Here is a 12,501-nt window from a genome sequence, read left to right as displayed (position 1 = left end):
CGGAAATCGAAATGTTGATTTTCAATTGAAACAAATTGTATCTACTGAACTGTCATGTCGCAGTAATGAAAATATCCAAAACTTATGAAAAACAATAAGGTGAAAATTAATTATTAAACAAAATAGTTTTTGAAGAAATTAGGAATTTTAGCTATTCCCCTTGTATTTATGTCACATGTCACGTGAGAAAACAAACATAACCAAAATCATTTTTCTGTTGAATCATGGAAGACCAAAATAATTGTGACATGACAATAAGGTAAATAACATTACTTATTGTTGAAACTGACAATAAATGGAAGTAGTTATTATGTTTTTTTGAAGTAAATATCAACTTTTCGGCTGGCTGATTTCACTAGAATAATGAAGAAGCACTCTTTTTTATCGGCTGACATGTATATATTTTTTGAGTACTCTTGCAGAACTTGACCCAGACCCTTGGGATTTTTTGTCAATTACGGTTCGGGCACAAAAAAAAATAACAAAAACCTACTGTAAATTTACTGAAAATAAATGTTTAGTTTCCTCAAGAAAAGTTGAATTTTGTATTGTTTGTTTACTTTTATTATTGTTTTTGCAATTTTTTTATCAACAAAAATTGTTTTTTCTTTCTAAGAAAAGATGATTTTTTTTTTTACCTTGAATTGTTTAGATGAAAGATTTTTTTCAAGAAAATTTACATTTTTTTTTTAAGAAAATTGGCAGTAAAGGTTTTTTTTGGAAAACAAAATTTTTTTATAAGAAAAGATTTATTTTTATGAAAACTGTAAATTGTTAGGTGAAAGTATAGAAAAGTTTGTTTTTTTTAAGAGAATGTACAAATTATTTTTTGCCAACAGATGCAAAAAAAATGTTGATTTAACATTTCAACATTTGAACAATGCTCAGCTTAATCCAGTGATTGCTGGTCGAGCCCTAACTAATTGACGGAAAATCCTAAGGATTCAGGTCAAATTCCGTAAGAGTACCATGCTTTTTAATTTCGTATTTTTTTTCAATTTTTTGAGTGGGTTATCAGTGATTGCAAACTAACAAATTTGACCAAAATGCAAAAATTCAATATTTAAAGATTTTTAAGAGGTGCTCAGTTTCTAATACATAGTCCTAGTAAATCGATCCACCTTATTGGAAACACGAAACCAAATTATTGCAAGTATGTTTGGGAGAGTTTCTTTTAATTTTTTTTTAATATTTTCAGCAAATTATTATCGATCTGATACTCAGCTACCAGATTCTGTAAAAAATTCTTAAATGCCAAAAATTCAATATTTAAAGATTTTTAAGGATCGCTCAGTTTCTAATATAACATAAGTAGATATAGAAGTTTGTGGTGGTTTCACAATGAAACTTGTTATAAATTAGTTATTAATGTTATTTTTTAAGTAAAAATAATATTTACGCTTAGATATAAATTCCGAAACTCATTTAACTCGAAATAATTTACCCATATTGTAAACACATTCTGTTTACTTTAAGTTTCGTTTAGTGATGTCATAGGACTGATGAATCACCAGCGGTGATATTTCCCCAAATAAAAAAAATGGCAACAACATTACTGTTACGTTTGACGTTCATCTTTTATGCTGTTATGTTTGCAGGTTGAACCAAATAACGTATAAGGCAACACAAATGAAGACTCAACAAACAAAGGTAGATCAATAAGAAGTGTATTAGGAAAAGTATATTTATAGTATATTTACATAATGGTTGTCAAGTAAGAGAGTCTTGGCTGGAGAACATATCTGCTCTCGGCTCGGCATTCGGTAGCTTCTGGTTAACACACACTCAGACTAACCGAGTCTTGCTATTTATGTGTTATATTATCCACATATGTAAATGAGTGGGTGCCACCACAACAATTACAAAGAAAACCACCTAATTTATTAAATAAAAATTAAGTATAATGTTATAATTAAAAAGAGATATATAAAAACATGCATGGGTATGATGAAAATACTATACCAAAATGTCGAAGCAATCGGTCCAGTGCTTATTTAGATTATCGATTACGAACAAACATACATTTAACATTTTTACTTATATAGATATATATAAAATGAAATTTTAGTGTCATGCCCATGTGCATTTTATTTTCTTTTGATAGGTTGATAATTGCTATTTCTTCTGAGGAGTTAAGGCCAGAATAGATTCATTGATTGATATAAAAATTAAATGAATGATTGTGTGCTACGAAACAAGTGCTGTCACGAATTGTGAATGTATACATACTTAAAGGAATAAATTGTAAGATGATCAACATCATGAAACCTGGAATATAAATTTTTGTGATTTGTTTGTTATATGCTCTGTAATTACATTGAGCTTCATAAATTAAAGATTGGTATAAATAAAAGGTGAAATATAATCAAATAAGCATATTTTTCCACAGAAATATATATATATATATATATATATATATGCATACATATATATTTTCATTAAATAAAATAGACATTTTTTATCTATTAATTCTGTTTTTGATCCTTTCCAAATAATTGTCCTCACTTTTGGTAGGAACTGGCTGATGTAATTACCACATTTGTTGTAAGTCCGAGTATTTTCCAATCCTTCTAGGTTCATTATGAGGGATAGATTAATCTAACTGATTTTGAACAATTTATAATTTTTTTTTTAATTTAATAATGTATATTCATTTGCTTAACTATTTTAACAACTTTAAAAATATTTCAGGATGTTACAACTATTGGTATAGTTTATTTTATTGATAGTAATTTTTTTAGTTTTTATTAGTAGTGCTTCAAGTTTTTCAAGTTTTCAAAGTACTAGCCATGCCAGAAGTTAGGAACTATGTTAGCTGACTATAACCTCAACGTTTTCTCTTTTGGTTGGACCGATATAGGAAAATGCAAAAAAAAATGATTACAAAATTAAATGAACATTGAATGTATTTTTTTTTAGATGAATTGCGGTGTGCTATGCACCGATGAAGTTTTTTTTGTGAATAGTTAGTAACTTTTGTAACCCAATAATGTGTATATTTGAAAAAATAGGCAGAAACAATTGTTTGTAAATAAAATTTTTTTGAATGAACTAGGATTATATATATATATATGTATTTATAATTACATATAATAAATTTTATAGATAAAAAAAAAAAAAAAATGTATATATGTAAAAATAAAATATTTTTAACCTTTATATATCTAATTTTAAATAAATAAGAATGTAAATATACAAACTACTAATTATAGTGGGAGTGATAAGTAGTTAAATGGATTAATCCAAATCATATAAATACAAGACTGATAAATTAAAAAATGTATCCATTTTAAATGTGGAAATTGATGAATCGCACAGGTAAGAAATTCATTTTTATACTATGATAAGGTTAGTAATTGCAATTAAGAATAGGAAATTGGATCAAATTTTTGTAACATGTCTTCTTCCTAAGATTAAGGGTGGTGGTGTTTGATCAACACTGCTGGGGAGCCATGATGTAATATACTATTTTGTTTTTAAATCCCCGAAACAGTGTTTCATGGTAAACAACTGATGATCCCTTAAAAAATATAAAAAAAATGGTATTATAGTAAATTCGAGAGAGTTGATGCAGTGATTGCAGGTGATTAAATGACTTACTGACTAGATGTTTTTTTTTTGTTTTTTTTAACGAATGATAAAAAGTAAATTTTTGTATGGTTTCAAATGTTAAAAACTTCAAAGACTATATATATATATATATATATATATACATCAAGAAGTAAAAATTAAATTTACAAGCAAAAAGCTTCTGTAAACTGGAAGCAAATATAAATATTAATATTTATATAGTAATCGCAACCAAATAAAAAAAAGCTGAATACAACCAAAATAGGAAATGGAGCTTGTCATAAAAAAACACAATTTAAATCTGTAAATTATAATTTACTATAATTTATTGTTTAATAGGATACTCAAAAGTAAATATTAAGATTTCCTTAATCTGCAGAGTTTCAAAGAATGTGTTTTTTTTCATCAGAGGAAAGATATTAGCAAATGGTTATCATAGTAAAGCTATGAATTTGCTGGTACTGGTATGAATTTAAACTGCATTACATGAAAACTAATCAAATATGCAAAAAAAAAAAGTTAATGTAAAGAGTTCATGAAATGAAGAAAAGAAATTAAAAATTAAAAATCCAGGTGATATCGTATGGCTAGGTATTTCCAAAGGTGAAATAATCATAACAATCAATCTTCTCGTAAAAAGTAGTCGAATTTACAATGTTGACAAATAGTTCCAAATTAAAAATCTGATATATCTTTGTTTAGATAATCATAACACAGGACATTCACTTAGGGTTAATAGAAAGATTTATTTACAAAGCGGATACAAGACGAGAATCTGTCTCGCTCTGTGTCTTGGAACTCTCTCATTCCCGGAGGAATATTTCTACATTGTCTGTATATTATTGTACGGAGGGGTGCTAGGTCATTCCATTATAACAAAATCCAAAATATGCATAATCCAAATCTGTAGAAAAATCCAGTTTGCAAGCAGTCGAGGAAAAAAAATTATTTTGAAGCGTTAAAGTTTTTTTTCAACTTTTTGAGCAACTGGCATAGTGCATATAAGTTAAAAAGAAAAAATTCAACATTGTAAAGTGTCTTGTAATTTCTTAACTTAGATTTCAAAGTAAAGATTTTACATTTTCATAAACTATGAATCTCAAATTCAATCTTGCTACAATAACAAATACAAACGAATACCTTTATAAAACCAATAACAATATAATAATACAAAAACAAAATAAAAAGATCTTTGACAAAAACAAAAACACTTCTACCTTTTCTTCTTCTTTCTTAACCCCCATGATTTCACCGATATTTGTTCCTGCCAATTCCCAGTGTTTTGCCTGCGCCTTTTTCCGTTCTTTTTGTTCTCGGTGGGCTCTGACAACTTGACAGCCTTTTCTTGATACGACGGCCATATCAGAAGTTGCATCCTAAAAAATGACAAAGCGAATCAATAAAAAAATTTTTTAAATGATAATCCGTTGGTTTTATACAAGTATATAACTCATCTAGACTTCTTTCTTTTTTGTCGCCTTTAGCTAACTGTGGTTTGAGTTGTCCCCCTTTGCAAATTGGCTGTTTGGAGAAATGGAAAACTAGATGGCTCTGGTTGATAGTCAATTTGCATAAGTGGAGAAATGGGCAGCATATAAACGGTACTTTTTTTAAGCAGGGTGAAGAGCGCAGAGAGTGAAACAACGGTTGGAAGAAGTGGCGGTGAATTCTTTTTATGACGGTGAATTATTTTTGGACGTTGAAGAGCTCGACTTTTTGGAAGGAACAGCTGTTGCTTATATATATTTTTTTTATTTCTTTTTTTTTTCTACTTCACTACAAGCTATTTCGGCGGGAACTATGGAAGCAAAGAGGATCAGCAGTGAAATGCTTAAGACGTTCTCTGGAGAGGGAGATGTTATAACCTGGCTGACCAAGGTTAAACTTGTCGCTAAGTTGCGGGACATTGCGGATGTAGCCAGCTTGATACCGCTGTATCTTGATGGTGATGCTCTGGCCCTATATCTGGAGATGCGGGAGGAGGATCGACTGTCTGTTGACGCCATTGAGGAAAAGTTGAAGGAAGCATTTACCGAAGGCTGTTAGGACAGTGGTTGAGAGATGCAGCCGGTGTCAATCAATCGACCCTGCGCCGAGTAGACACGAAGCTGGTGAGGTTCAGGTGGCAGAGAACTGGAGCAGGTTGGCAATAGACGTAACGTACTATCGACAGAGGCCGTATCTGTCAATGGTCGACTGTGAACCAGGAAGAGTAGCCATCTGGAGGGAAATCAAGGCGGAAAATGCAGGTGAAATTGCAAAGGTCTTGGAAGAGGTGTTTTTGGAGAGGGGTCCAGTGACGAAAGTGCTAATGGATAATGGAACTGCCTTTCGCTCAGCTGCCATGGAGAATGTGTTAAATAAGTGGGGAGTGCAGCGCTATTTCAGGGCTGCATATAGACCAGGCGGAAATGCAATTGTGGAGCGGCATCACAGGACCATTAAGGCTATAGCTGAAAGGGGCCAGATTTCGCCGCCAGAAGCTGTCTTCTGGTATAATATAGCTCCAAAGTCAGGGCAAAAAGTGGAGTCAGTGCCGCAGAGGGCAGTCTTCAAGTACGAGTGGCGGCATCCCCGAACTGCACAGGTACCCGTGGAGGAAGGCAAGAAGCGAGCGACTGTGCGAGTGGGAGAGGAAGTGTGGATCAAACCGCCTGATGCTCGCTGTACCACACGCTGGGGGAGGGGCATTGTGACAAGTGTCCAGTCCCCGAACAATGTATCTATTGACGGCATCCCTCGACACATCCTTGATGTGCGACCGGTAGTGGTGTCATCAGAGGAAGACAGCAACCTCGAGCCAAGTAGCGACGTTCACGAAGAGGCTCCGCGGAGATCGCAGCGAGAGAGACGGCCGCCATGTTGGTCGAGCGACTACGTGATGGGTTGACATGTGATGATCGTGTAGATCAAGGGGGCGTGTGGTTTGAGTTGTCCCCCTTTGCAAATTGGCTGTTTGGAGAAATGGAAAACTAGATGGCTCTGGTTGATAGTCAATTTGCATAAGTGGAGAAATGGGCAGCATATAAACGGTACTTTTTTTAAGCAGGGTGAAAAGCGCAGAGAGTGAAACGACGGTTGGAAGAAGTGGCAGTGAATTCTTTTTATGACAGTGAATTATTTTTGGACGTTGAAGAGCTCGACCTTTTGGAAGGAACAGCTGTGGCTTATATATATTTTTTTTATTTCTTTTTTTTTTCTACTTCACTACACTAACTTTTGATGAGAAAGAGAAAGAGGGCATCTGTCGAATGCGTATGTAATAAAAAGGAATCTACTGTTTGAAAAACTCGATAATAGATTAAGATTTAACAGTTAGAAAGACCAAAGAAGTGTGAAATTGTTTTTAATAAATAATGCTTTTTATCTGTTATATAAAAGGCAAAATTTATGTGTGTGTTTGTATGTCTCACAAAAACTTTTGACAAACGCGTCGGAACCTGACCAGATCGGTATCATTCTCAAGCTCAAGACGACAAATATTGAAAAATTGGCCAAAAACATTAATTCCTTCACCCTCAACTGGGAAGTTTTCTACAAGGAGGAGTTGGTTTTTGCGTCGCCATTATCGCAAGTCATCGTATCGGTTGGATTGATTATGCTTAATTTCAATGTTTGGAACTTCCAACCAAGTGATGGAAACATCGGATAAGGCGTCACTTTTTTTTTGTTAACCTTTTTTTCTCTTTCACGTTACAGGTTCAAGCCAGCCTACCTACAACTACTTTTTTTTTAACCTTTTTTTCTCTTTCACGTTACAGGTTCAAGCTAGCCTACCTACAACTACTTTTTTATTTTTAACCTTTTTTTCTCTTTCACGTTACAGGTTCAAGCTAGCCTACATACAACTACTTTTTTATTTTTAACCTTTTTTTCTCCTTCACGTTACAGGTTCAAGCTACGGTTACTTTTTTCTTTTAACCTTTTTTTCTCTTTCACGTTATAGGTTCAAGCCAGCCTACATACAACTACTTTTTTTTTTAACCTTTTTTTCTCTTTCACATTACAGGTTCAAGCTACGGTTACTTTTTTCTTTTAACCTTTTTTTCTCTTTCACGTTACAGGTTCAAGTCAGCCTACATACAACTACTTTTTTATTTTTAACTTTTTTTTCTCCTTCACGTTACAGGTTCAAGCTAAAACTACTTTTTTCTTTTAACCTTTTTTTCTCTTCACGTTACAGGTTCAAGCCAGCCTACATACAACTACTTTTTTTTAGCCTTTTTTTCTCTTTCACGTTACAGGTTCAAGCTACGGCTACTTTTTTCTTTTAACCTTTTTTTCTCTTTCACGTTACAGGTTCAAGCCAGCCTACATACAACTACTTTTTTTTTAACCTTTTTTTCTCTTTCACGTTACAGTTCAAGCCAGCCTACCTACTAACCACCTCTGTCTACTGTTGTTTTGATCCCCCACCCCCTGCTACTACTACTTTCTTTTTTTTTTTTTTTACAACCTCTGTAGTCCTTTACTACATCACCTACACACACCCAGGCAACGGGCACCCCTGCTACTGTTGTTTTGATTCCCTCTCCCCCCTCCATCAGGGTTCCTTACTACACCACTCAAACACCCGGGCAACGCCAGGCACCCCTGCAAGTAAAAAATAAAATTGAATTTTTTTCTTTCAAATTTTCGAATAGTAAAATATTAATCTTCAGGAAATTGGACAGACGCCAAAATACAGTAATCAAACATATAAATATCACTTTTGACTTAACTACAAACATCTCAAGCCATGCTAGGGATTACCACCACCACTGCATATAAGAGGAAGAAAAAGAAGAAAAAAACAAAACAAAAACAAAAGAACTGTCCAATTTCATGAAGATGAATCTTTTACTATTCAAAAATTTGAAAAGAAATTCAATTTTTAATAAATAGCAATATTTATTAAAAACAATTTCACACTCGTCTGGTCTTCCTGTTAAATTAAAAAAAATTTTTTTTTTTTTTTACACAGTGGTCACCACTTATCAAGGCCTGGAAGCCACTCAGGGATAAGGGTTACTGCAAGTACATTACGTTAGTGTGGAGATTTGATGAAGTGTTTACTTAAGAGGGCGGTTCATTAGGAATTTGTTAACGTTGGACTTGAACACATCCAAGTTTTAGTCAGGTGGGAAGCAGGCAGACTGAACAGAGTTCCACAGGCGTGCAGTTCTAAGAAAGAAGCTTTGTTCATGGAATCCATGTTTTGATTTAAGTACAGATAAAGAGTGGGGGAAATTTTTCACAGTGGATTCAGCTAGACGGGTGTTTTTCGTGAAAGATTGGTGAGGGGGGGGGGACCAGAGATTGGAGTTCAGATGAGCACCTGCCATGGAAATAATGATAAAACAAGGATATGCTCGCAACGTCTCTTCTGTGGGAGAGAGGTTGCAGGGTAGAGAAAAGGGCATCCCCCACTAAGCCACGAAGTCTATTTTGTACTCTGTCAAGGCAGGATAGGCTGTTTTTAGCAGCTCCTGCCCAGATATGGCAGCAGTATTCCATCCTTAGATGTACTTGGCTTTTATATAGATAGAGAATTGCATCAGTAGTGAGATATCTTCTGGAGCGGTAGAAGGATCCCACCATCTTTCCAGCGACCTTGGCAACAGACTTGATGTACGTGTTCCATTTTAGATCAGGAGTAAAGGTCAAACCCAGAAGCGTGTCAAAACACGGGGCCTCTCCCAGACGAGAGCCATCCATCCCAATTGATGCCAGATGGGGATCAGAGCGTTGATGATGTAAGGATAGGAGTTTGGTTTTAGATGCATTAAAGATAACCAGCCATGTCTTCCCCCACTGAACCAAGCGCTCAAGATCAGAGGAGAGAGAATCAGAGAGAACTTTGTCATTTACAGCCTTTGATGTGTTGCCGTAGAAGGTCGTGTCATCAGCATAGATGTCAATGAATGATTTAAGTATGTGTCTAGGGAGGTCATTGATGTAGATCAGGAAGAGAGTTTGGCCCAGGTTTGACCCCTGAGGGACTCCAGCATTAATACTGCAGGCCTCTGATTTTTGTCCATCGACCACTACTCTTATGAATCTATTGGAGAGAAATGATTTAATGATTGAGAAAACCTTTCCAGTTATACCGTAGCTGGAAATCTTGTGAAGTAGACCCTTATGCCATACCTTGTCGAAGGCCTTTGATATATCAAGAGCAATTGCCCTAGAAAGGAAGCCTTTATCAAGAGATTCACTAATCCTGTGAGATATAACCGTCAGCACATCTGCGGTAGATCTTGCAAAGCGGAAACCATATTGTGTGTCACTAAGAAGGTTGTTTCTCCTGAGGTGGTTGACTATTTCTCTATTTAATATGGATTCCAGCAACTTACTTATGACACACAGGAGACTTATTGGTCTGTACTGAGAGGGAGATGACTTATCACCTGAATTCTTAAATACAGGGCAAACTGATGAGGTCTTCCAGTGAGTCGGAAAACACTTCTCCTTAAGGCAGCGCTTAAACAGTTTCGTAAGTATGGGAGCAAGTTCTGGTTGAAGCTTTTTTAACACTATAATTGGGATGCCGTCAGGGCCAGTTGCTTTACTGGAATCAAGGTTCTTGATTAGCTTGGCGACCTCATGCACGGATATTTGTATGTTACCTAGCGTGTTCTGTGTTATAGGAGGAAATATGGGGAGTTGATGGCCTTCGTCACATAGGATAGAATTAGCTGCAAAGTTCTTTGCAAATAGTTTGGCCTTGTCTGATACTGATGAGATGACCTCTGGTCCATTGATAATGGTTGGGATAGAACGCACACTTCTATTCAGGATCTTATTTGTTATTTGCCAAAACTAGTGGGAACCAATCCGCTGATCAACTACCTTGGATTTAGCAGACTGAGCATATAGCTCTCTTGCATTTTTTATTACTCTTTTACAGTGGTTGCTGGCAGTCCTGAAAGCAGCTTTAGTCTCAGTGCATCTATTATGTTGGTAGCTATGGAAAAAGTGATTTCTGTGCGCGATAGCAGCAGCACATTCTGGGGAGAACCATGGCTGGCTGTTAGGTTTTTGTTGGAATTTTTTAGATGGTATGAATTGGTTTATGCCTACAATTAACCATTCGGTCAGATCTGATACTATAGAAGACACTTCCTTTTTAAACATGGAGTGCAGAGGTAAATCAGATATGAATGTACGGAAGCTATCCCAGTCAGCCATCATTATCAAATGTTTTAAACAGTGAATTCCTTTTTAAAACATCCATGTTTGGTGCATTTTAGGTCATGAATAGGACTATGACAAGAGAATATTCTTTTAATTATTTTGACTCTCGAATATATATTAGTTAACATCTTATATGTTTTTAGATAGTGATGTGGTTCTCTATTGATTAACTGTGTCTGTGTCGAATATATTCTCGAGAGTCAAAACAATGATAAGAATATTCTCTTGTGATAGCCCTAGTCATGAAGCCAGTATCTTTAGACAGCCGGATCAAATAGCACCAGTAGAAGAAAAGTCAGATTTCTGAATTTTTGAGATGAGGATTGATAATTTGGACTATTTGGATTCTTCGGACTACTGTTCTCATCCTGAGTGTAATTTTTACAAGGTTTCGGTCAAAATAACTTCTTTGGTGTATCTTGTCAAATTTGGGAATCTTTCTGTCAAACTTAGGAATCTGCAGAGAATTTTTAACAGAACTCTTTATTTAATTCATGGGAGTAACATGTTCTCGTTCTGTCAGCCACAACCAAGTAGAAATCCTAAGCAATTTGCAATTGTATTTTTCAGCATTGCTCACACTGAAGATTGAACATTTAACCTCTAGAGAAGTGTAACTTACAATTGAATTTTACTAATTACTTTATCTGTTAAGCTACAAGTGGTTTCCAAAGAAATATTATTATTGAGAGTAAATTATGATATTAATGTAAAAAATTAAATTAATGAGGTCTTGCCGATCCAAATAAGTACAGATGAAAAAAAAATCCACCTTGAATAGAAATAGGATTACTTACTTTGAGTGGTATAACAGGTTCTGGTTGTTTGGTGAAGACAATCCGACCATCCAAAAATGGTGGCACTGTGTTGTGGACTAAAAGATGAACACGTGCTTCGTTATCTTCTTCAAAATCGTCATCGTATCCAACCTTGCTCACCACTCCGCTTCGCAACATACGGTTTGTCTCCCAAAGTTCAATATCCTAAAAGTAAAGAAAGAACAAAAAAACAAAAACATGAAAAAAGAATCAAAAACAAGCCGAGCATGCAGGGTCCCCTTCTACAAGCAAAAATTTACTTTCACCATGACTAATGTTTGTGCAAATTTTTTTTAAATCCAAGGCGTGGTTATTGAGAAAAGTGTGAACAGATGAACAATATGAGAGAAATTTTCCCCCTATGATGCTCCCTCATTAAACATAAACATTAAATATATTAAAAACCAAAAAAAAAGAAGATAAAAGAAATAAAGTCAAGTACAGTTATCTCCCTTACACCATAAGTTACCCGGATTTGACTGTGATACCATTAAAAAATCCTAGCTGTGTTGATAGTTTGAAACAATAATAATAACAATATAAAAAACAAATAAATAAACAAAATACATTATCATAATCAGATAATAAATTAAACCATAAGAATATCTCCTAATAGAAAAAAAAAAATAACGAAATAAACAAGATTAAAAATAATAAAATATAGCCAATAAATATTTATGAAAAAAAAATTATCCTCTAGTTACCTACAGATTTAACTAGTCACATCTTACTGTAGTTCCAACCTTTATCTGCAGTCCTGGTCTCTTCCGTCATCTTGAATATACTCATTTTCTTTTTGAAAAGGGGAGGTACTTTCTCCCAAAATTAATCAAAGTTCCATACCACCAATGGACTTTATACACAACGGACATACCAGTAACTTAGTTGCAAATAATTATGTAATGAGAGGAGGAGTGATAAATGAATAAATAATTAG

At 34.4% G+C, this 12,501-nt stretch overlaps 1 protein-coding gene across 1 annotated transcript in view; it reads right to left on the bottom strand.

Moving 5' to 3' along the window:
• The window catches only part of LOC145258353 (pre-mRNA-splicing factor ATP-dependent RNA helicase PRP16-like), a 290,934-nt gene that overhangs the window by 232,967 nt on the left and 45,466 nt on the right, over nucleotides 1-12,501 (bottom strand). Inside the window, exons 8-9 of the mRNA XM_080116587.1 lie at nucleotides 11,544-11,729; nucleotides 4,788-4,946 (exon numbers count right to left, since the gene is read on the bottom strand). Of these exons, the coding sequence (XP_079972713.1) occupies nucleotides 4,788-4,946; nucleotides 11,544-11,729 (345 nt within the window). The remainder of the gene's footprint in view (nucleotides 1-4,787; nucleotides 4,947-11,543; nucleotides 11,730-12,501) is intronic.

This window comes from Euprymna scolopes, chromosome 33 (genome assembly GCF_053919585.1).
Source record: "Euprymna scolopes isolate OS-2025 chromosome 33, ASM5391958v1, whole genome shotgun sequence".
NCBI lineage: Eukaryota > Metazoa > Mollusca > Cephalopoda > Sepiida > Sepiolidae > Euprymna > Euprymna scolopes.
Note: the sequence above shows the minus strand (reverse complement) of the source record. Positions and strands in the feature narration are given on the sequence as shown.